This window comes from Entelurus aequoreus, linkage group LG01 (assembly GCF_033978785.1).
Source record: "Entelurus aequoreus isolate RoL-2023_Sb linkage group LG01, RoL_Eaeq_v1.1, whole genome shotgun sequence".
NCBI lineage: Eukaryota > Metazoa > Chordata > Actinopteri > Syngnathiformes > Syngnathidae > Entelurus > Entelurus aequoreus.
In genome coordinates this window covers 67,908,742-67,934,252 of record NC_084731.1, presented here as the reverse complement: position 1 = coordinate 67,934,252, position 25,511 = coordinate 67,908,742, and the positions used below count along the sequence as shown (strand labels likewise).

At 41.9% G+C, this 25,511-nt stretch overlaps 1 protein-coding gene across 1 annotated transcript in view; it reads right to left on the bottom strand.

The window, feature by feature from the left end:
- The window catches only part of htr6 (5-hydroxytryptamine (serotonin) receptor 6), a 61,506-nt gene extending 36,461 nt beyond the window's left edge, over positions 1 to 25,045 (bottom strand). Inside the window, exon 1 of the mRNA XM_062043869.1 lies at positions 24,176 to 25,045. Coding sequence (XP_061899853.1) covers positions 24,176 to 25,045 — 870 coding nt within the window. The remainder of the gene's footprint in view (positions 1 to 24,175) is intronic.
- Between the last annotated feature and the right edge of the window lie 466 nt (positions 25,046 to 25,511).

Below are 25,511 nucleotides of genomic sequence, written 5' to 3'. Positions count from 1 at the left end.
ACATCATGCATATATTACATGTTATTATGAATGTTACTACATTACATATATACTTACATCATGTATATATTACATGTTATTATGAATGTTATTACATTACATATATATATTTACATCATGTATACATTACATGTTATTATGAATATTACCACATTACATATATACTTACAAAATGTATATAACACTATGATGGAGGTGTTTAGAGCACTTTATAGGCGGAATAAAGCGACTGTTTCTGGCTCCATTCTTAGCTGACTTTTGCTAGCCTTTATTTACGAGTTAGAATGCATAAAAAATTAAGACATTTGTGTTGTGGTTTACGTAAGGATGGTGAATTATAAGATTTTTTTAAGTGCAGTTCCTTTTTAACGTAAACGGTCCACTTGATTCAAGTGCAGTACTTCCAGCTAGCACCATCCTTTACGGGCCTGATTGCAGCAGTTGGAAGTCTCCAGCAGTGGCGTACAAAACAAGGCAGGATATTCTCCAAACGCTTTGCAACCTGCCATATTTTTTCTTCCTCTGTTGTTAAACCTGAGACGAAGGTACGGTGGCCCTGAGGGGTGGAAGAAGCAACACTGCCCTCGTTGAAGATTGGTTAGTACTGCATCATGTGTTTAAAGTCCCTCGCTGACAAGCTGTCCTACCCGGGGTTCTGTGGCTCTAAAGCAGGGGTGTCCAAACTACGGCCCACGGGCATCGTGAGTTTAATAAGGAATCATGCTATGCGCAACATTTACCTATATCCCCTAATGCAAACAACCTTCCCTAGTCATGGTGCAAAAAATAAATAAAAAATCCAATTAACAAATAATATCAACAGACAACAGAAAACGGTGAAGATTATAATATGAGTAATGTAGTGAATAAGTTCAATAGTCTTTTTGTAAATGTTGGTCCTAAATTGGCTGTTGATATCCCAGACAATGGAGTTACAAAATCAACTATTGAACAGAATTCTTCGTCATTCTTCCTGTCAGCTACAAATGAGCAGGAAGTGACAAACATTGTGCTGAAGTGTAAAAGTAAGTGCTCCACTGACTGCCATGATATCAACATGCTATTCGTTCAAAAAGTTATATTGAATATTGTAAAACCCTTAACTTATATATGTAACCTATCATTTCAGACTGGCTGCTTTCCTAGTCAAATGAAAATCGCGAAGGTAACTCCGCTCTTCAAAAGTGACAGCAAACACGCTTTCACCAATTACAGATCAATCTCTCTTTTGCCTCAGTTCTCAAAATTCTTAGAGAAACTATTTAACTCTCGACTTGAATCTTTTCTTGAGAAGCATCATATAATCAATGACGCTCAGTATGGCTTTAGGTCCAAACGAACAACCTCAATGGCGATAACTGAAGCTATTGAAGAAATTACTAATGCACTGGAGCATAAAAGATATGCAGTTGGTATTTTTATTGATCTAAAGAAAGCCTTTGATGCCATTAATCATTCAATTCTACTAGATACAATGGGAAGATATGGAATTAGGGGGCTGGCTGGTGACTGGTTAAAAAGTTATTTAACAGGGAGGGTACAGTTTGTAAAAATGGGTCAATTTTTATCTGATACTCTTGGCATTGCTTGTGGTGTCCCCCAAGGGTCCGTGTTGGGGCCAAAACTGTTTAATGTGTATATTAATGATATGTTTAATACATCCAAAGTACGGAAATGTATACTATTTGCAGATGACACAAATATATTCTACAGTAGTGATGACTATAATGAGCTCATAAATACAGTAAACACAGAACTAAACATGGTAAAAAAAAATGGATGGACAAAAATAAATCATCTTTTTAATATAAATAAAACTAAGATAGTGAGTTTGGAAATCACAACATAATGTCGGAACAGAAAATAAGTATTGATGGTACCCAAATTGAAATCGTAAATGAGAATACATTTTTGGGAGTAATAATTGATAGTAAACTATCATGGAAACCTCATGTCAGACACATTAAAACAAAAATCTCCAAAAGCCTCTCAATTATAAACAAAGCAAAACTATACCTCAATGAAAATGCACTCCGTACTCTATACTGCACCTTGGTACTGCCATACCTTACATACTGTGTTGAAGTATGGGGGAATACTTACCACCAGAGGTGGGTAGTAACGAGCTGCATTTACTCCGTTACATCTACTTAAGTAACTTTTGGGATAAATTGTACTTCTAAGAGTAGTTTTAATGCAACATGCTTTTACTTTTACTTGAGTATATTTATAGAGAAGGAACGCTACTTTTACTCCGCTCCATTTATCTACATTCAGCTCGCTACTCGCTACTGATTTTTATCGATCTGTTAATGCACGCTTTGTTTGTTTTGGTTTGTCAGACAGACCTTCAAAGTAGGATCAATGCATGCCTGCATTTCACCAATCAGATGCAGTCACTGGTGACGTTGGACCAATCAAACAGAGCCAGGCGGTCACATGACCGTCACACGTGGACCCCGACTTAAACAAGTTGAAAAACTTATTCGGGTGTTACCATTTAGTGGTCAATTGTACGGACTATGTACTGTACTGTGCAATCTACTAATAAAAGTTTCAATCAATCAATCAAAAGTGTGAAGGAAAAAATACACTTTTTTATTTCAACCGTACCTCCACAAATGCCTAAAGACTGACCGCACAGTTCCTGTCTTCACAATAAAAGTGCCGCTCCGTCGCGCCTGCGCTAACAAAATAAGAGTCTCCGAAAGCCAGCGCAAACAAGCTAGCAAGCTATGGAGTTTGCCGCCAAAGTATTTCTTGTAAAGTGTATAAAAACGAATATGGAAGCTGGACAAATAAGATGCCAAAAACCAACCACTTTCATGTGGTATTAGACAGAAAGGAGGAACTTTTTTTCTCCTCCATTTGAAAACGTGGACGTTATCATCACTACTGTCTGATTCCAATCAATGCAAGTCATCAGAATCAGGTAATACTCCAACTTATATTCTTGTCTTCATGAAAGAAAGGAATCTATATGTTAAACATGCATGTATATTCATTAAAACACCTTTAACATGTGAACAAAAACGGCAAAATAAATAAATATAAATTATATACTGTATATATAAATGTATGTAGGGGTGATCAAAGGATGGGTCAAATGCAGAGGACAAATTTCACCACACCTAGTGTGTGTGTGACAATCATTGGTACTTTAACTTAACTTTAACTTTACACATAGAAACTGTAGCACACAAAAAAGCACATTTAATTAAAAAAACGTTTTAATGGTCTTACCTTTACTTATAAGTGCGAGAACAGTGGTGTTCGTGTTGGAGGAGTTGTGAATTAATGAAATATGAAATCCGTGCTGCAGTCTGCAGGTGTACCTAATGTTGTGTCCCTGTTCACGGCTCCTCCGGCGCGAGCATTGTTGTTTTTGCACTTTTTGGCTTCTTGTTAAGTGACTTTTTTTGGGTGGATTCTGTCTTGCACGTGGAGGGTTTGGGTGTGGGCTTTGTTTGGTGTGGCGCTCCCGTCAAGGGTGCATTCTACGGCGGGAGTGCTTTAACATGCACAAGGAGGCGGGGTTACTGCGAGCCTCCCACAGTGCCTCTTCACAGCAGTTTTATGATTGCTCAGCACAAGAAATACTTTACACACATTCAGTTGTTGACAAAATACACTGTACATTATATACTTTAGCTAACTAATCTATGGAAATGTACAATATAATTCATATAGCAATACGGTCTCACTGCACAGCAGGCCAACAGTTAGCCGAGTCCGCAATCCATGTTGAGGCACAACGCAGTGACGTGCCTCAACTGGCTGCTGATCACCGCACCGTCTCTTCTCAGTATTTGAACGGCAAATGTGAAGGAAAAGCACTGTACTTTTCAATGACGATAACTTTAAACTAGTCTTAACTTTAAAGAAATACACTCTATACATTGCTAATGTGGTAAATGACTATTCTAGCTGCAAATGTCTGGTTTTTGGTGCAATATCTACATAGGTGTATAGAGGCCCATTTCCAGCAACTATCACTCCAGTGTTCTAATGGTACAATGTGTTTGCTCATTGGCTCAGAAGGCTAATTGATGATTAGAAAACCCTTGTGCAATCATGTTCACACATCTGAAAACAGTTTAGCTTATTACAGAAGCTACAAAACTGACCTTCCTTTGATCAGATTGAGTTTCTGGAGCATCACATTTGTGGGGTCAATTAAACGCTCAAAATGGCCAGAAAAAGACAACTTTCATCTGAAACTCGACAGTCTATTCTTGTTCTTAGAAATTAAGGCTATTCCACAAAATTGTTTGGGTGACCCCAAACTTTTGAACGGTAGTGTATATATATATATATATATATATATATATATATATATATATATATATATATATATATATATATTGAAGGATATATATATATTTTCATATATCCATATTTTGTTTTACTTCCATAGTCATATTACAAATAGCTAATGTTCCATATTGTACTCTTTTTCTTTCAAATCATCTAATGACAAAGTGCTCGCACTTGGGCCGGCCTTGAAGTAGAAGGCAGAGAGGAGGAATTCCTCCTTCCTGTGCTCCCCAGGCCGACTCAAGATAAGAGACAATGAGCATGTGTTTGAGGTGAGACAAGTGAGGGCGGGGGAGATACTGAAGAGGAGAGTGCATTCCGGGAAGTTTTCAGATCAACTTGGGCTACGCATTTGTATGTGTTGTTCGAGGCTGGTCTCTATTCTCAAATATTTGACAATAAATTACAAAATACCTATACTGTGCTTGGTGGTACCTTTGAGATCAGTTTATATGTCAACTAAGGAACTTGGGACTGACCAGCGTTTTACATCCCACTTGGAGGAACATCTGGTCAAACGCAACAATTTGGGGGCTTCGTCCGAGATGACACGCTGACAATTGGACCTTCTCTTGCAATCTTCTGGACAGACTCACATGGCCAAAACATAATTCAAGGTAAGCAGAACCTTTCTTTTTAGATAAAATCTGCATTAGGAGTCTGCCCAGAAGTCTGTAAGTTAAACACTGCTTTGTACCCCAGACACAGATTGGTGATTTTGATAGATTGATTGCATTTTTGCCGAGCCTGCCATTGCATTAAAATTGTAAATAAGTGGTCGACTCACGTCATTGTGTCTCGATTACCGTGACGGGCAGTTTCATTGACGAGTGAACTAATAGTTGGGTGTGGCTCACCCTGGGTAGTTGGTCGCCCCTAAAAGAGTAACGGGTTGGATGCCCATCATATGGTACAGTAAATACTCCCTGGTTGTAAGATCCCTGTTGACATTTTTATGTGCACACAAACTAAGGATGGGTTGGAGGCCATTTGTAAAGTACAATAAATACTCCCTGGTTGCGAGTTCCCTACGGCATCAACGTGTGCGTTAAAATTAAGAATCGTACGGGAGGAGGCCCTTCTGTACCATATGATAAATTCCACGGTTGGAGGCCATTTGTAATAAATACAATAAAGATTCCCTGGTTGTGAGGTCCCGGCGACACTTTAGTGTGCACTAAAATTAAGGAAAAATAGACACAATGGACAAGGAGTGTGACAGACAAGAATGTGATGACGGCTGGGGAAAATGTGATGAATCATTACTGTTTAATAATCAATTGAATGCACTGTTGTCGACAATGGAATTAGCAGGTAGAGTTTAAAAGTAAAAAAAAAAAAAAGAAAAAAAAAAAAAGAAAAGAACGTTCCTTGAAAGGGTTAAGAGGGAGTTTACAATACTCGAAAAGTCGTGAACTCAAACGTCTGGTAAAATAAGGAAATAAAAAATAAAATAAAATAAAAAAAGTAACTGGAAGTTTTATGGTAAAGTGAAACGCAGAGAGAGTGCTTACGTGTGCGTGTGTGTCTGTGTGCGTAGGGCCGTAGGCACTTGCTTGTGTGTGCGTGAGTGCTTACACGTGCATGTGTGTGTGTGTGTGTGCTGGATGCGCGTGATCATGTGTGTGTGTGTGTGCGCTGGTGAAAATGGAACCGGCAGGTCAAGAGAAAAAAAGAGCAGGGTTGGTGCTCGAGAATTTAAGAGTTTAGCGTATGATAAAAGTAAACGGGGATTACGTGGAAAAACGAAATGCAGCAAAAGAACAGATGATTAATGAGACAAATATGACAGATGGATTGATTGGTCTTTTGCCTGCCGCGCATGCGTAAGACAATTCAAACGACCCGCCCAGACTTTGACTAAGCCACCGCCCTATGACGTAAAGCCGGAGGCGTCTTTATACCCACTTTTGACAGTCACAGGAGGAGCCCTGGTGGTCGAAACAGAAACAAAGCTCTCTGGTCCACCCCCTACTCCTGTGACAAATGAGGGCGGTGCTCACACAGCTTCTCTAAGATTGAACCCTCCTCCAAAACTAACGCTGTCTCCTGAGTGTAAATCACCTCTGGTGCCTAAGCCCCAAAATAACATCCACCCAGCGGAAAACCTCCCGAATATGCCTAATCTTACTAGACAGCAGATAATGCATGAGTCAACGCAAAACTCCTCACTTTACATGGCAGACCATTTTGTTGCCATAAACAAATGCCCTCCCCCAGTAGATGACAGCCTCTCACATGCACATCAGACATTCTTGAACAACACACAACAGAGCCAGACTTTGTGGTCTCCTGTAACTGTTAATGGCTCAATTGAAGGCTACATTGACCAACACCCACATGAACCACATGCATACAACACACGCTCAAAAAAGCTGGAGGGACACGCATATCCACTTTTTCCTGATAATAGCGGCAGATTCCAATATAAGCCTTTTGCTGTTGCAGACATGCAGGCCATTGTTGACAAACTCCCACCTGTGTCTGAAGGTGGGAGTCTTTGGCTTAACACGTTAGACAAACTAACAGCAGGGTACACTCTCTCAGTAGGACACTTTAGAGGCATTTTGTATTGTTGTGTTTCCACACAAGATGGCAAAAATACAGACCAACAAGCAGGATTAATGGCTGAATCTTCGACCTCACCGATAACACCATACGTTACAAACATAGCTACTGCTATGCGCAGTCTCTTTCCTCAAGATGAGGATGATAAGGCTAATGACAGAGCAGCAAGGAAGCAACTCCTTAATTTACAGATCGCTGAAGATAAAAGGTCAAAAGAACTAATTAGTAAAAAATCAGCTAGGGATATTCAGCACTGGGTGACCTTGCTTCTGAGTTCCAACAGGTGGAGGAAAGAATCCTCAACATACGTGCGACCAGACGGTTGGACTCGGGTGGTGGACAACACGATGCTTCAAAGCCAGTCCGGGGTGGAAACTGTTTCGGCTGTGACCAGCCTGGTCACTGGAGTCGTGACTGTCCGAACATTTTCGAACAGGAAAGGTTCCGTAGTGCCAACAAACGAACACAAAAGCGTGGCAAAGGACGCCCACTGCAGGAGCCCCAGCAGGAGATACAGACTGGCCAACCTGCTGGACATGAGTGTCAACGACAATGTTATCAGTTCGTGATTGACACTGGCGCCACCCATTCGATTCTGAATGCAGAGGTACCAAAGAAACTGTGTGCTTCCTCTTTAAAGGTCGAAGGCTTCGCTAGGGTCACAAGGTTACCTGTCACCAAACCACTTCCGGTTCAGATTGCTGGACCTCCTTTACAGACTGTACCCTGACATTCAAATCGCACAGAAGGAACATTCCTGGTGTTACCTGACGGCTCAACCACCAAGCTGCGACACCACTACCAAGGCTCCTACCACAGCCTGAAACAACAGGAATGGCTGACATCCAACTGCTCTAACAGTGAAAACCCTGACTGGCTGAGATGCTTCCGTGTGTTCTGCCACCCGAGTCGCCATATGTTATGATTATTTATATATGTTGGAACTCAAGGTGTGGCTGCTCATGTTGACCTATCTTTGCAACTGCTAGCTTGATATAAGATGGACACAATTGATGTCCCACATTGTTCCCTTGCTCTCTGTCTCGCCTACAAAACCAAAGAACTTAGGTCCAATGATAAGACACGGCGTAGCTGCCAAACATTACACCGACACCCAAATACCACATTTTCAATTGTTTATGTTTAGCACATAGTTGTGTTAAACACATAACTATGGGCTGCACTTTAGACACCTGTAGGCACAAGGAGCTATCAGCTACACAACAGCTGAGCTAAAACGACACATTACACATTTAAGCATATCAAATAATTATAGTTGCTCATTACATACACAAAGTTGCCATGGCAGAAGTCTGATAGAAAGTATTCAGTAACAAACGTGTCCGCATCATTCGACTTTCTACAACATGAGCTTGACTTAATCAATTATTGGGGCCACCAGGTGTGGTAAAATTTCAAAATACTATTGATAAAGCATCCGCCATAAGGGTAGTATTTTTCTAGTATTTGTGACAATATAAAATATAAGCATATTTAGTGGAGTTTGAGTTATTTGTGATATTGCTAAGGGGTCCCCTACCCTAACAACACCCCCCAGTGGACCACAGAGGCTAAAGAGACTATCATTGACCTCAAACATGACTTGTCCTCCGCTACTTGACTATTAGCTGACCTTTTTCTTAGATGTTTCTGAAAGTGATAGTATGACTAACACAGTCCTTTTTCAAAAACAGAAGGGGGTGAGTGAGGGTGGATACAGACTCCTTGGAACAAAATCGACAATAATCAGACTCTGACACATTCCATAGTTTTAACATTTTTCCCGTGGGTAAGAAGTTATAACTACATTTTAATTTGAAAATAACGATTTTACACATCGATAGTAGTTAAGTAGATCAAATTTAGAATAGGGAGGGGGTGAGGGTGAACCATGTATGGTCTTTGATTTCACTGATATGATCAATACGGTACAAGGGAAAAGGTACGTACTGACTTGTGTTGACAATCACAGTGGTTGGCCGGAAGCAACAACAGCCTCAAAAGAGGATGCAACATCAGTAATTAAATGACTTGTGAATGACCTAGTACCCCGACATGGTTTCCCCAAAAAGATTAGGTCAGACAACGGCAACCATTTTTTTAAAAAAAAACTCAACTTAGCCTTGGTCGAAAGCGCTTTCGGACTAGAACACAGGTTTGGGGTACCATCCTGAGTCCCAAGGTAAGGTTGAAAGGATGGACCAGAATATTAAAAACTAATTGGCTAAAATCTGTGCACAGACCAAATTTAATTGGATTGACATGTTGCAATTAGCGTTAATGATCATTCGAAGGTCCGTGAATAAAACTGTTTTACCGCCCTTTGAGTTTTTCATCCTATGAGCTGCATACAGGTCAGCCATTCACAGAACCAGCAGCCGCCATGGAAGGAGGACTCAGCGTAAAACCAAAATGGTATTTTACACAAAAAATTGCAGAATTTGTGTGCCAGTTCTTCTGTACAGATACGAGGATGACAGCCCGCCACTCCAGATTCCCTTCCGGCCGCTGAGAGGGTCAAGATCTAGGTCATCAAACGCAAGTGGACGGAGCTCAGGTGGACTGGTCCCTTCAAGGTCGTGGAACGGACGTCCCACGCCCTTCGATTGGCTGGTTAAAGGGACACCTGGTACCACCTCTCCCTCTGCACTCCTGCTGAAGAACCTGACAGATCACCAGCGGATGTCATTGCTGACATCGCCACAACATCTACCCCACTCGACCCCCTAGCGGCGCCTTTTGAGCCTGAGGCATCTGAAGAAGAACGGGAGCAGAAAACGACTCATTTTTAGTGTGTGTGTTAACGAAGTAACACACATAAGGGGTGATTGTGCTAGTAACCTCTCCCCCTCTAGGTCATAGAAGAGCGAGGCTTTAATTACACACACATAATCCTACAGCCCAGAAGACGACGCTGAGAGAGAGATTTTCTACCTATATTACTCTTTTTAACTTCTATATTGTATATCCTTATTTGAGACCAAATAATTATACTCGAAGTTATCCAATTTCTCTTGCTTGTTTTCAGCATAACTATCTGTGTCGTTATATTAAGTGAAAAGTTTGATGTTTATCCCCGTTTCGTTACCTGAATTACTCTGATTTTGATAGACGAAAGGCAGGATGTTACGCCCAGTAGTATTTCCTGACGGATTGGTGTTTAGGCTTGTTCTACTGTTCTTGTGCCTCAGTCCTTCCTTCCCGACGACAGTGACTGACAAGTGTCTTAGAACATACGGCGGACTTGAAATAGACTGGGTTAGGGGGGACAGCAAGACTTATTTTTTTGACCTGTGCAGTGTGATTAATTACGGGGGACACAATAGCTATTACCGTGGTAATAACCTCTATATTTGTTACGACTCAACCCTGAACCATTGGTGTCGGATGCAGACAACATACTGGTAAGTGGTGCCCATCGTCCCTTTTATGTTGTTTTGGGGGTTGACCTGACTGATACAGACTCTAAAGGAATTATTAAAATTAATGTCCTTGAGAGGGCGTTAACTACCTCTACACCCTCTGTAGCACCTAAAGTACCACCCCACCTCGGTGGTGTTTCAAAGGCTCTCACATCTGTGCGTGCTAATGACATCACCACCGAAGTCCTGGTAGCTTTGACCTTAGGAGCAGGTGCAGGCAACCTATGGCTCAGGTGGATGACTAGCATGGCTAAGAGTCAAAACCTGGGTGACTGTGTTGCTTGTTCCGCTGGACGTCCTTTCCCCACACTTACCCCGCCCCTTTAAGTTGACTGACATAAATGGCTTGTGTCATGTCTGTTCATGTTTTTGTTTTGGCCATGTGTTTGTTTTTGACTCTTTTTAGTTCATGGTTGCACTTCCTTGTTTGGTTTGGTTTCCATGGTCACCCATTAGTTTTCACCTGTCTTGTCACGCACCTGTTTTCACTGATCACGTCACTATTTAAATCTGTCTGTTTCTGTTGTTCGTCCTGGCGTCCTCACACATTCACACTCCTGCCACTCTGATGATCCATGCTGCTCTTTTTCCTGTTTTTTCTCATGCCAAGTAAGTTTTGTTTATTAAGACCACAGTTAGTCTTTTTGTTTCTTTGTTCATAGTTTTTGTGCCCACGTGCATGTCTTTTGTTTCTTCAATCAATCAATCAATCAATGTTTATTTATATAGTCCTAAATCACAAGTGTCTCAAAGGGCTGTTTCTTAGTCAAGTTTGTATTTCCGCCTTTGTGCGCGCCATTTGTTTGCTTCTTTTTTTTTAGTTTCTTAGTGTTAAAAATAAATCATGTATTTAAATTCACGCCTTTCCCGCGCCAATTTTCCTTTGCCTTCTGGGAGAACAAACCACGCCATGAACCAAGTCCTGACAGTAGGACGCCAGCAGAAAAATTCTCCCGCAAGAAAATTGGACGCCTTTGACGAGGCTTCTTGGGCGGTCCTGCGCGCGATGGAGGAGGAAACGCTGCGCTACTCCTCCATGGAGCACAGAGACATGATGTGGGGGCCAGATGGAAGACTGGTGCCATTGTGCTCCATTTGGTCCGAGGACGACGTTGGCACGTCGCCCCAACCGCGGAAGCGTCGCCCAAGACGAAAGACTTCCGCGAGCCGGCAGGACACGCCGCTCCCACAAGCCCCTCCCCCTCCGGGCGGAAGCAAGCCACAGGCAGCCCGGCTTCCCCAGGATGACATCACAGACCAGGATTTTTTTTTTCTGAATTATTTTTCTTTTGATCATCCGCCTCCAACCAAAGACTCTAAAAACATGATAAGACATTACCAGGACATGTTTTTAGAAATCAGATCCTGTCAAGCCAAGCCACCCAAATTTCATGCCCCGCCCCCCAAGACTCAAGCCACGCCCACATCACAACATGCTTCTTTTTTTTCACCCACTCAATCACATGTAGAAAAAAAAGGACATTTTGGACAATTTAGAGGGGAGGATTCTGCCCCCCTCCTGACCTCCCTCCACCCACCCCAAAAGACGGTTCCAGACCGCGGGGAGCGCGTCTGGGATCTGCTCCTTGAGGGGGGGGCTAGGGCTGGGGACTGTTCAGGTGGGGTCATTCTTCGGTCTGCCAAGCCACAGCCTCCAGCTCGGCCACCACCACCTGAATTTCATCACGCCAAGCCACAGCCACCAGCACGGCCGCCACCACCAGTCTTTCGACCGGCCAAGCAACAGCCTCCAGCTAGGCCACCTCCATCTGCACCACGCCAAGCTCCACCACGACAAGCTCCACGCCAAGCGCCACCAGTCGCAGCTCCACGCCAAGCGCCACCAGTCGCAGCTCCACGCCAAGCGCCACCAGTCGCAGTTCCACGCCAAGCGCCACCAGTCGCAACTCCACGCCAAGCGCCACCCGTGGTAGCTCCACGCCAAGTTCCGCTACCTGCTCCACGCCGCCGAGTGCCGCCAGTCGCAGCTCCACGACGCCAAGTGCCGCCAGTCGCAGCTCCACGACGCCAAGTGCCGCCAGTCGCAGCTCCACGACGCCAAGTGCCGCCAGTCGCAGCTCCACGACGCCAAGTGCCGCCAGTCGCAGCTCCACGACGCCAAGTGCCGCCAGTCGCAGCGCCACGCCGCCAAGTGCCCCCAGTCGCAGCGCCACGCCAAGACCAAGACACACCATGCCAAGACCAAGTCCAAGACCCCCCATGCCAAGACCAAGACCAACCATGCCAACACCAAGTCCAAGACCAACCATGCCAAGACCAAGTCCAAGACCAACCATGCCAACTCCAAGACCAAGTCCAAGACCAACCATGCCAAGACCAAGACCAAGTCCAAGACCAACCTCGCCAAGACCAGGACCAAGACCCTCGCCAAGACCAAAACCCTCCAAGCAGCCAAGACCCTCCAAGCGGCCAAGACCAAGCTTCGCCGCCCGAAGTGCCACGCCAAGCTTCGCCGCCTGCTTCGTCTGCTGCCACCCGCACCTGCGTCATCTGCGGCTTCCACGCCTGCAATGACGACGACGCGCCTGCCTCCTCGTCTGCCACGGTTGTGGCCACTACCTGGTCAAGTGCGCCCACCTCTTCGTCGGCCACGCATGTGGCCCTTCCCGGGTCGCCCACCTCGCCTGTGGTGGTGGCGGCGTTCCACTCGCCGCCGCCACATGACTATGCCTCTGTGGATTCGGGGCCACTTGGCCTAGCGACCCACCGCCATGTCCCCCTCCCGCCCTCCCATGCCTCTTGATCCTGTTTTTTTGGACATCTGGGATCTGTCTGTAAGGGGGGGGTTCTGTCATGTCTGTTCATGTTTTTGTTTTGGCCATGTGTTTGTTTTTGACTCTTTTTAGTTCCTGGTTGCACTTCCTTGTTTGGTTTGGTTTCCATGGTCACCCATTAGTTTTCACCTGTCTTGTCACGCACCTGTTTTCACTGATCACGTCACTATTTAAATCTGTCTGTTTCTGTTGTTCGTCCTGGCGTCCTCACACATTCACACTCCTGCCACTCTGATGATCCATGCTGCTCTTTTTCCTGTTTTTTCTCATGCCAAGTAAGTTTTGTTTATTAAGACCACAGTTAGTCTTTTTGTTTCTTTGTTCATAGTTTTTGTGCCCACGTGCATGTCTTTTGTTTCTTCAATCAATCAATCAATCAATGTTTATTTATATAGTCCTAAATCACAAGTGTCTCAAAGGGCTGTTTCTTAGTCAAGTTTGTATTTCCGCCTTTGTGCGCGCCATTTGTTTGCTTCTTTTTTTTTAGTTTCTTAGTGTTAAAAATAAATCATGTATTTAAATTCACGCCTTTCCCGCGCCAATTTTCCTTTGCCTTCTGGGAGAACAAACCACGCCATGAACCAAGTCCTGACAGCTTGGTTCAGAAGGCCTTAGAAGGCCTCCAAGCCCTGTCTAAGGAACTTACTGAAGTTTCCGGTGTCTCTGACCCCTTTAAAGATTGGCTCTAAAGCACATTTGGCAGGTGGACTGACCTAATTAAGTCTGTCCTGGTCTCCATTGGAGTTTTGTTGGCCATTATAGCCTCTTGCGGTTGCTTTATCGCCCATGCACCCGCATCTTTGTTAGAGCTGTCAAAGGTCAACCCCACCCTGTTTCTAGGTTTGCTATGTCTCTGAAGGGGGTCTAGCAAAGTGGTGACTTTAAAACTTTCGAGATTTGCTAGTTTCCTTCCCTGACCATGACGACATTGACGTAGACTCCCTCCATCTATCTCCCATGTAGCTAAGCTGTTGTTTTATTGCTAGCTTGCTCAAAAAAAAAAAAACAGCACCTACTTTAATGTGGGGCGTGCTTTAGAAGTGTTGTACTAGAGGTAAAGATCTTTTTAAAAGATCTGAAGGGGGAATTGAAGGATATATATATATATTTTCATATATCCATATTTTGTTTTACTTCCATAGTCATATTACAAATAGCTAATGTTCCATATTGTACTCTTTTTCTTTCAAATCATCTAATGACAAAGTGCTCGCACTTGGGCCGGCCTTGAAGTAGAAGGCAGAGAGGAGGAATTCCTCCTTCCTGTGCTTCCCAGGCCGACTCAAGATAAGAGACAATGAGCATGTGTTTGAGGTGAGACAAGTGAGGGCGGGGAGATACTGAAGAGGAGAGTGCATTCCGGGAAGTTTTCAGATCAACTTGGGCTACGCATTTGTATGTGTTGTTCGAGGCTGGTCTCTATTCTCAAATATTTGACAATAAATTACAAAATACCTATACTGTGCTTGGTGGTACCTTTGAGATCAGTTTATATGTCAACTAAGGAACTTGGGACTGACCAGCGTTTTACATCCCACTTGGAGGAACATCTGGTCAAACGCAACAATATATATATATATATATATATATATATATATATATATATATATATATATATATATATATATATATATATATATATATATATATATATATATATATATATATATATATATATATATATATATATATATATATATATATACACATACATATACATATATATATATATATATATATATATATATATATATATATTTATATATATGTATATGTATATGTATATGTATATGTATATGTATATATATATATATATATATATATAAATATATGTATATATATATATATATATATGTATATATATATATATATATATATATATATATATATATATATATATATATATATATATACATACATTTATATATACAGTATATAGTTTATATTTATTTATTTTGCCGTTTTTGTTCACATGTTAAAGGTATATATATATGATATGTATGTGTATGTATATGTATATATGAGGTAGATCACCTCGATTTGGTCATTTAAAAAGTAGCTCGCCTGCTGAAAAAGTGTGGGCACCCCTGGCTTACATGAACTCAACATCAAATTTGAGCAAGTACGGTAAGTAACGTTAGTAGATATTTTGGCTGTCACCGTAGGCTGATGTTAGCTTCCATGCTATGAATCACTGTCAAATGTACATCGTGTGGGGACATTTATTAACGTACTGCAGCCTCATAGACAGACAGAGATACACACACACACACACACACACACTCACGCATGCATACAAACACCAATAAGAAGTGCACAGAGTGTTCCCAGGTGCAGCCCACACCTATCAGTTTATGGTTTGCGTAAAGGCTAACTTGTTTTTTCCTTTGTAATATCTGCCTACTGAGCTATGGTGCTGTTAAGTTATTGTGGCTCAATTTGTCTTAATTTTTTTTATTTTAATGTATTATTATTTAATATATATAATTGTTTTAGTTGCTTAAGAGATATTCCTGGCTCTGAATTTGCTCATTGCTATTTTTATGTTTTTGTGCATTATTTGTTGCCGTCATCATTAAACGAACAGGTTACTCATCAGTTACTCAGTACTTGAGTAGTTTTTTCACAACATACTTTTTACTTTTACTCAAGTAAATATTTGGGTGACTACTCCTTACTTTTACTTGAGTAATAAATCTGTAAAGTAACAGTACTCTTACTTGAGTACAATTTCTGGCTACTCTACCCACCTCTGCTTACCACAACACAATTCATCCTCTGATCATATTACAGAAAAGAGCAGTGCGGATCATTCACAACGTTGGTTATTTAGAACATACTCATAATCTTTTTATGCAATCAAAGTTGCTCAAATTTGATGACCTTGTTAAATATAATACATTAATAATCTTATGTAAAGCATTTAACAAATTATTGCCGCCTAATAATAATAATAATAATAATAATACCTGGGATTTATATAGCGCTTTTCTAAGTACCCAAAGTCGCTTTACATGTTAAAAAACCCATCATTCATTCACACCTGGTGGTGGTAAGCTACTTTCGTAGCCACAGCTGCCCTGGGGTAGACTGACGGAAGCGTGGCTGCCAATTTGCGCCTACGGCCTAATCTACAACGTTTTTGTATAAGACGAGTGCAGGCTCATAACTTCAGAGGCTTTGGATATTTCTCATTGCCGAGAGCTCAAACCACTCGTAAACGTTTTTGTGTGTCTGTATGCGGAGTAAAACTATGGAACAAACTGGACTTACAACACAAGCAATGCCAAACTATTAATCGATCTAAACTATTATACAAACATGGGGTCTGGTTCAAATATAGAGATGAGGGTCTTTAATTTGACCTGCTGTTGTACTCTGTCTCAAAGTTTTAACATGTGCTCAATGTTTCCTTACCATTATTGCTATGTTGTCTATTACCATTGTTGGCATTTTGTCTATTACCATTGTTGGTATATTCATTATTTCTACATTGTTGATACAAATTATTGTTACAGTGTAATAATCATTGTTACCTGTGGTAATGCCACTATGATACAACATCTGTATTATAATCCTTGAACAAAGTAAGAGTGAAACTCATGTGAATAATCACTGAATGGAGAACTGGGGGTGGGATTAAATAAATTATCTTCTTCCCACTCCCTTTCAGGAAAAAGTGGACAATCATGCATTACATACTATACATTACCTTTTGCACTATATTAATTTATATTATTATGTGTTGTCAACTTTGTACTTTTTTATGTCATTGCCTGAAAGAAATAAATAAATGAAAAAAATGAAAATGAAAATGACATGGTCACTGAAATTTGTGGACATTATAAAAAAACGCCCATTCAGCATAATAAATCCAAAATGACACCCATTTAAATCCATTACAAAGCATGATGGGAAAAATGCAAAACACTCTCCACACACATTTCCACTGCTTGATATTTGTGATTGATTACAAAACCTTAAAGAGGTCGTCACAGAAGTAAACAAGGTAGGAGTCAAACTGTCACATACTCTTAATATCCACTTATATTAATTAATAATATATCCATTATATAAATATAGTATGTACACACACACACACACACATACAGTATATATATATATATATGGAAAACGAACAAACTACACCATAGCCAACTGGTTCAGGTGGGCGTCTCTGGAGGCGCATTAAGCGACCTATGTGGTTTTCAAGCAAGTTTTTAGAGCTCTGCATGTTAAGCTGATTGTGAATGATTGGCAGAATTTCAAAAAAGGTGCAGTTTCCCTTTAGGTCACATTGTTGTGCCCAAGACAGGACTAACCCCGTAGCTCTTAAACAGGGGTCCCCAAACTACGGCCCGCATCTGTCCAAAATCAGGCCCGCGTGAAGTCCCAAGTATTAAAAATATATATATATACATATATATTTTTTTCTGTATTTTCTTATCCACTTTGTACCACTTGCTACTCACAGTGTCTCCTAGCCGCTCAGGCAAATCGTATTGTCTAAAAATGCATTTTCTCATCGATAACGTGACATCATCGCACGCGCGGAAAGTGCGCTATATATATCTGTCATGTCTGTGTTGATCATGTTTTTGTTTGGCCATGTGCTGTTTGTTTTTTGGACACTTTCTTAGTTCCTGGTTGTTCACTCCCTTGTTTTGTTTCCATAGCAACACATTAGTTTTCACCTGTCATGTCACGCACCTGTTTCACGTTTTGAGTCACGCACCTGTTGTTAATCATGTCTGTGTTATTTAAGCTTTTCATTTTCTGTTGGTCGGCCTGGCGACATCACATTTATGCTCTGCACACTTTATGATCACTCTTCTTCATGCCATGTTCACAGTTCCATGCCAAGTAAGTTTTTGTTTCATGTTTATAGTTCTCCGCCTTTGTGCGCGCCTTTTGTTTCATAGTCAAGTTTTTTACCTCCGCTGTGAGCGCCTTTTGTTTATACTCTTTTGAGCCGTTTGAGTTAAAATATTAAACATGTACTCATATTCCCGTCTTGCCCGCGCCAACTTTCCGTTGCCTTCCGGAAAAATATCTAATATACGTATATATATATATATATATATATATATATATATATATATATATATATATATATATATATATATATATATATATATATATATATATATATATATATATATATATATATATATATTAGGGGTGTGGGGAAAAATCGATTCGAATTCGAATCCGAATCGCGATTCTCACGTTGTGGGATTCAGAATCGATTCTCATTTTTAAAAATCTATTTTATTTTTTTATTTATTTATTTTTTTTAATTAATCAATCCAACAAAACAATACACAGCAATACCATAACAATGCAATCCAATTCCAAAACCAAACCCGACCCAGCAACACTCAGAACTGCAATAAACAGAGCAATTGAGCTGAGACTCAAACACGACACAGAACAAACCAAAAGTAGTGAAACAAAAATGAATATTATCAACAGCAGTATCAATATTAGTTACAATTTCAACATAGCAGTGATTAAAAATCCCTCATTGACATTATCATTAGACATTTATAAAAATTAAAAAAAAAAGAAGAACAATAGTGTCACAGTGGCTTACACTTGCATCGCATCTCATAAGCTTGACAACACAATGTGTCCAATATTTTCACAAAGATAAGATAAGTCATATTTTTGGTTCAATTAATAGTTAAAAACAAATTTACATTATTGCAATCAGTTGATAAAACATTGTCCTTTACAATTATAAAATCTTTTTACAAAAATCTACTACTCTGCTTGCATGTCAGCAGACTGGGGTAGATCATGCTGAAATCCTATGTATTGAATGAATAGAGAATCGTTTTGAATCGGGAAAAAAATCGTCTTTGAATTGAAAAAAAATCGTGACCCCAAGAATCGATATTGAATCGAATCGTGGGACACCCAAAGATTCACAGCCCTAATATATATATACATCTAATATATATATATATATATATATATATATATATATATATATATATATATATATATATATATATATATATATATATATATATATATATATATATATATATGTATATGTGTATATATATATATATATGTATATGTGTATATATATATATATATATATATATATATATATATATATATATATATGTATATGTGTATATGTGTATATATATATATATATATATGTATATATATATGTATATATATATATATATATATGTATATATATACATTATGTATATATTGTATATATATATATATAATATATATATCTAATAGATATATATATATATACAGTATATATACATATAATATATATCTAATATATATATCTAATATATATATATATATATATATATATATATACATATATATTTTTATATATATATATATATATATATATATATATATACATATATATTTATATATATATATATATATATATATATATATATATATATATATATATATATATATATATATATATATATATATATATATGTATATATATATATGTATATATATATATATATATATATATATATATATATATATATATATATATATATATATATATATATATATATATATATATATATATATATATATATATATATATATGTATATATATATATATATATATATATATATATATATATATATATATATATATATATATATATATATATATATATATATATATATATATATATATATATACAGCCCGGCCCCCGGCCAAATTTTTTTAACCCAATGCGGCCCCCAAGTCAAAACATTTGGGGACCCCTGCTCTAAAAGGTCAATGATGCATGATAATGAACTGGATCAGTATCACGTGCAACCCATGCATCACCGTTGCACCCATGGACGGTTGGTACCCCTTACAACTTTTGGCCATGTTTAGGTCACTCACTTTAGGGTCAATCATGCTAAACACTGGACTGTTACGGCGAGAGGAGGCGCACATGTTAGACCCGGACACCAGCAGCCTCGTGAGCCCACGCCCCCACTGAAGGTTGGTACCCTTTACAACTTTTGGCTCTGTTTAGGTCACTCACTCCTGGTCAATCATGCTAAACACTGGACTCACCGATGCTCTTCAACATCTACATCTTTGACCTACCGGTGACGACATCTAGAAGGTATGGATACGCGGATGACCTAGCCATCATGCTACACCGGCCCACATGGAAGGCGGTTGAAGAGGGTCTCAATCAGGACATGGACGTCCTGGCTGCCTACCTTCGAAGCTGGCGACTGCAGCTCAGTAAGGGAAAGACTATATCAGCAGCATTCCACCTCTGCAACAGGGAAGCAAGAAGGGAGCTGGAGATCTTAGTGGACAACAAACCCCTGGAGTTCCAGCAGGCCCCAAAGTACCTGGGCGTAACAGCAAGGGTCTCACTCATCCGGCGCCTAGCTGGTACAACCTGGGGGGCCTCGGCCAAGGTACTACGTATCTCCACACAAGCCCTCGTATTCTCTGCAGCTGAGTACTGTGCCCCAACCTGGTGTAGAAGCCCACATGCCAAGAAGGTCGATACGGCCATCAACAATGCCCTCCGGATCAAAAGTGGCTGCCTGAAACCCACCCCCGTGTTCTACCTGCCAGTCCTAGAAGGGATAGCGCCAGCCGGCCTACGGCGAGAGGCCGCTACCCTCGCCCTGGCAAGGAAAGCCCAGGAACACAGCTGGCACATCCTCCATGAAACCACCACCACGGCAACACCTTCAAGCAGACTCAAGTCCCGCCCCCCATACAATCAGGCCGCACAAGAGATGGTTATTTCCATCCCAGAGGATCTGACAACCAAAGCCTGGCTGGCAGCGGAATGGAAGCAGGAGTGGGAGTCAGCAGGACAGACACGCCTACACCATTACATCCAGGATCCTGGAGGTGGCGTGGAGGGAGAAGATCTACTTCGCCGGCAATGGACCCTCCTGAACCGCCTTCGCACAGGGGTTGGTTGCTTCAAAGCGTCCATGAAGAAGTGGGGCCTAACAGACAGTGCAGCGTGTGAGTGCGGGGAGCCTGAGCAGACTGCCGACCACATCATCACCACCTGTCCCCGGCATAGACCACCTTCAGAGGAGGGCCTCTTCCAAGTGGGACCTGAGACGAGAGAGTGGCTACACGACACGAAGATGGACATATGAAGACGATACACGAAAGAAGAACACTGGACTGTTCTGGCGAGAGGAGGCGCACATGTTAGACCTCAGACACCAGCAGCCTCGTGAGCCCACGCCCCCACTGAAGGTTGGTACCCCTTACACCTTATGACCTTTTGTACTACGGTCAAAAATGCTCGATACTGGACTGTTGCGGCAGTAGGAGGTACACACATGCTCAGCCCAGACAGCATCAACCTTGTGACATCACTCCCCCCACTGAAGGTTGGTACCCCTTCCTTTGGGCCATGTTTAAGTCACTCACTTCTGCATTAGGGTTAATCACGCTCGATACTGGACTGTTTCGGCGGGAGGAGGTGCACATTTAGGCCCGGAAGCCAGCAACCTAGTGACCCCACTGGCCCCAAAGAGGGTTTATAACCCTTACACCTTTGGACAATGTTTAAGTCACTCACTGCTGTTTTAGGGTCAATCGTGCTAAACACCGGACTGTTCTGGGGGTAGGAAGTGCACATGCTAGGCCAGCAACCTTGTGACCCCACAGGAGGTTGGTACCCCTTACACCTTTGGACCATGTTTAAGTCACTCGCTTCTGCATTAGGGTTAATCATGCTAAACACTGGACTGTTCTGGTGAGATGAGGCGCACATTTACGCCCGGACGCCAGCAACCTAGTGACCCCACTGGCCCCATGGTAGGTTGGTAGCCCTTATAAATTTTTTGCCATGTTTAAGTCACTCACTTTTGGATTAGGTTAAAAATGCTTGATACTGGCCGGACTGTTCTGGTGGTAGGAGGCGCAAATGCTTGGCCAGCAACCTTGTGACCCTACTGCCCCGGAGGTTGGTACCCCCTACACTATTGGACCATGTTTGAGTCACTCCCTTTTGTATTAGGCTAAAAAATGCTCAATACTGTACTGTTCTTGTGGTAAGTGGAGCAAATGCTAGGCCCGGACACCACCAACCTAGTGACCCGACTGCCCCCATTTAAGGTGGGTGGTACTCCTTACACTTTTTTGGCCATGTTTAAGTCACTTAGTTCTGCATTAAGTTAAAAATGCTCAATACTGGACAGCTCCAAGGGTAGGTGGAGCAAATGCTAGGCCCGTACACCACCAACCTAGTGACCCTTCAGCCCCCACAGGAGGTTGGTACCCCCTACACCAGACCTGGGCATTCTGCGGCCCGCGGGCCACATCTGGCCCTTTGTGCGTCCCTGTCCGGCCCGCGTGAGGCCAATCATAAATTACAAAATAAATTTTAAAAAGTATCTATGTCGAGTGTGCAATACAAGGGTGCTGCTTTTGTTTTGAAAAGCGTTATTTGTATTACTTCCGTGTGAACGTATGCGCGTGCGTGATTGCGAGTGAATGTGAACAGCGGCAATCACATATTACAAAATACATTTTAAAAAACATCTATGTCGTGCGTGCAATACAACTGTGCTGCTTTTATTTTGAAAAGTGTTATTTATGGACGCATGTCCGTGTGTAACCTGTGAGTGAAGGTGCACAGCGACAAGTGATGAGACGCTAAAAAGAGAAAAGTTGATGAGGAATGGCGTGTTTTCAGCAAGACATGGACTGCGAAGTATTTTTTTTACAAAAATTAAAGGTAAAGCCGTGTGCTTAATTTGTGGTACACAGGTTGCTGTGTTTAAAGAATATCATTTTAATCGCCACTACACGACGAAGCACGAGGAAAAATACCGGAATCTGTCTGATGAAGCGCGCGCAAAGGAGGCTGATGCGTTGATGGTAAAACTGCAAACCTAACAAGGACTTTTTGCCAAATTTCACACCCTCAGAGATGCAGCCGTCAGGACAAGTTTCGTCATTTCCAAAATCGCCAGAAAAAGTAAGGCGTTTTCTGACGGAGAGTTTATTAAGGAGTGCTTATTGGACTCTGTTGCGCTGATATGGCCGGAGACTTGGACTGTTTTTCGCTGGCTTTGGATGAGAGCTGCGATTTACGTGACACCGCCCAGCTGCTCATCTTCTTGCGTGGGATAACTACAGACTTTCAAATCACGGAGGAGCTGGCAGCCATGCAGTCAATTAAAGAGACAACCACAGGTAATGACTTGTTCACAGAGGTAAATGCGTGTTTGGACACGTTAGGACTGAAATGGGATAAGCTGGCAGGTGTGACAATCCAATCCAATCCACTTTATTTATATAGCACATTTAAACAAAAAAATGTTTCCAAAGTGCTGCACAACAATATTAAAAACAATATTCAAATATTATCCGTAGCTCCACCAATGAATGAATAAAAACAAAAAATGATTACATATAAAACCAATAAAAAAAACAATATAAAATAAATATGATTAAAAACGATTTTTAACAACAGATGGTTGTCCAAATCTGATGGGGAAAAATGTTGGATAATGCAGGATAAAGTGACAGAAATTAACCCTGTGCAGAAATGGACATTTTTGCATTGTATTTATACATCAGGAAGTGTTGTGTAAGACAGTGTTAAAAATAAAACCATCAAAAGCAATCTGCTTTTGTATAAAGTTAAGTTAGGTTAAATTAAATTATTATTATTATTATTATTATTATTATTATTATTATTATTATTATTAATTATTATTATTATTATTATTATTATTATTATTATTTATCTTACAGTATATCAAAAATAATATTGAGCAAAATTTAATTGAAATATTGTCGGTGTGGACCTCCAGCAGTGCTCGGGTTGCTTATGCGGCCCCCGGTAAAAATTAATTGCCCACCCCTGCCCTACACCTTTGGATCATGTTTGAGTCACTCCCTTTTGTATTAAGGTAAAAAATGCTCAATTCTGGACTGTTCTGGTGGTAGGTGGAGCAAATGATAGGCCTGGACACCACCAACCTAGTGACCCCACAGCCCCCACAGCCCCCCCTACACCTTATGCTCCTAACGGGACAACCGGGACCAGTTTGAGTACTCACCAGTAGATTCTGCGGCACCGGGCGCTCCTGGTTGCTGCAGTCATCTCCATCTTGCTGAGCTGCACCCCCAAGTGAAGGAGGCCTGGATTGTTCCCTAAGAGAGGGGTGAGGGTGTGGTGGGTGGCTCAAGGCCGCCACCCTCTTAGCTTGTCTCTGAGCTGCCAGAAGAATCCGACAGTAAGTGAAGCAGATGGCGCTTGAGGGCAAGAAGAAGGTGAGCACGGACGCCACCAGTGCGAAGGGCAAGGTGACCTGCAGGCGGCACTGAAAGTAAAGACCTCCGGGCGGCGAGACCTGGAAGTAGGACGCCGGGTACATCGAGTCCGAGCTGTCGTTTCCGCCTCCCGGAGTCGGCGGCCGGCCGCTTAAGTGGCCCAAGCTGTGCCACTTCATCTCGATGGGCAGGAAGGACGCCAGCGCGGCCAACCCCCAGGCGGCGCCCACAAGGAGCAGCGCCCGAGGGAGGGTCATCCTCTGCTTGTAGCGCAGCGGCGAGATGATAAAGACGTAGCGATCCAGGCTGATGACGCACAGGTTGAGGATGGAGGCGCTGCAGCACATGACATCGAAGCAGAGCCACACGGGGCAGAAGGCAGGCCAGAGCACCCAGGCCCCGCACAGCACGTTGAGCACGGCCGGGGGCATGACCACCAGCGCCACCATGAGGTCGGACAGAAACAGGGACACCAGGAAGCAGTTGGAGGTGCAGCGTAGGGAGCGCTGGGCAAAGACTAGGGCAATGAGCAGCACGTTGCCGCACACGGTGATGAGGACGACCACGGTCAGCAGGAAGGCCAGCAACCAGGGGCCGCTGCCGCTCACGTTCCAGGTGTTGGGGAAACTCTTGTTGTGGCTTCCCAAATCGGACATGGTGCTGCTCGAGAAGAGTTGATCCTCCACTCCGAGTGTTTCTGGATGAAGGACGGGATCAGTCCATAGTTAGGAAAAACCCAGATCCTCCACAAAAAGTCTAAAAGATGAGCGAGAAATTCCAAGTCTGCCCTGAGCTGCTGGAGCTCTGCCTCTCTATTCTGGGAGTCGCCGCCTTCTGTCCTTTTCCACCAGAGGTACTGCACAGGTGTCAGGGTCCTCCTTTAGAGCTCCCCCCCCCCTCGGCTGCCGTTAATCTCCGTGTCGGCCACTCCAGCGCGCATCGGCGCCAGAGGAGAGGAGGAGTGTGTTAATGCGGGAGCATGCGCCATCATAGCCAGACACGTGTGGGAGGTGCTACTTGGTCACGCTGCTTCAGAGCTCTTCACTTTCCTTTCTCCTTCTGAAAGCATCACGGAAATGACACAAAACATCATACTTTTGCTCCAAATGTTCTAAGATATGA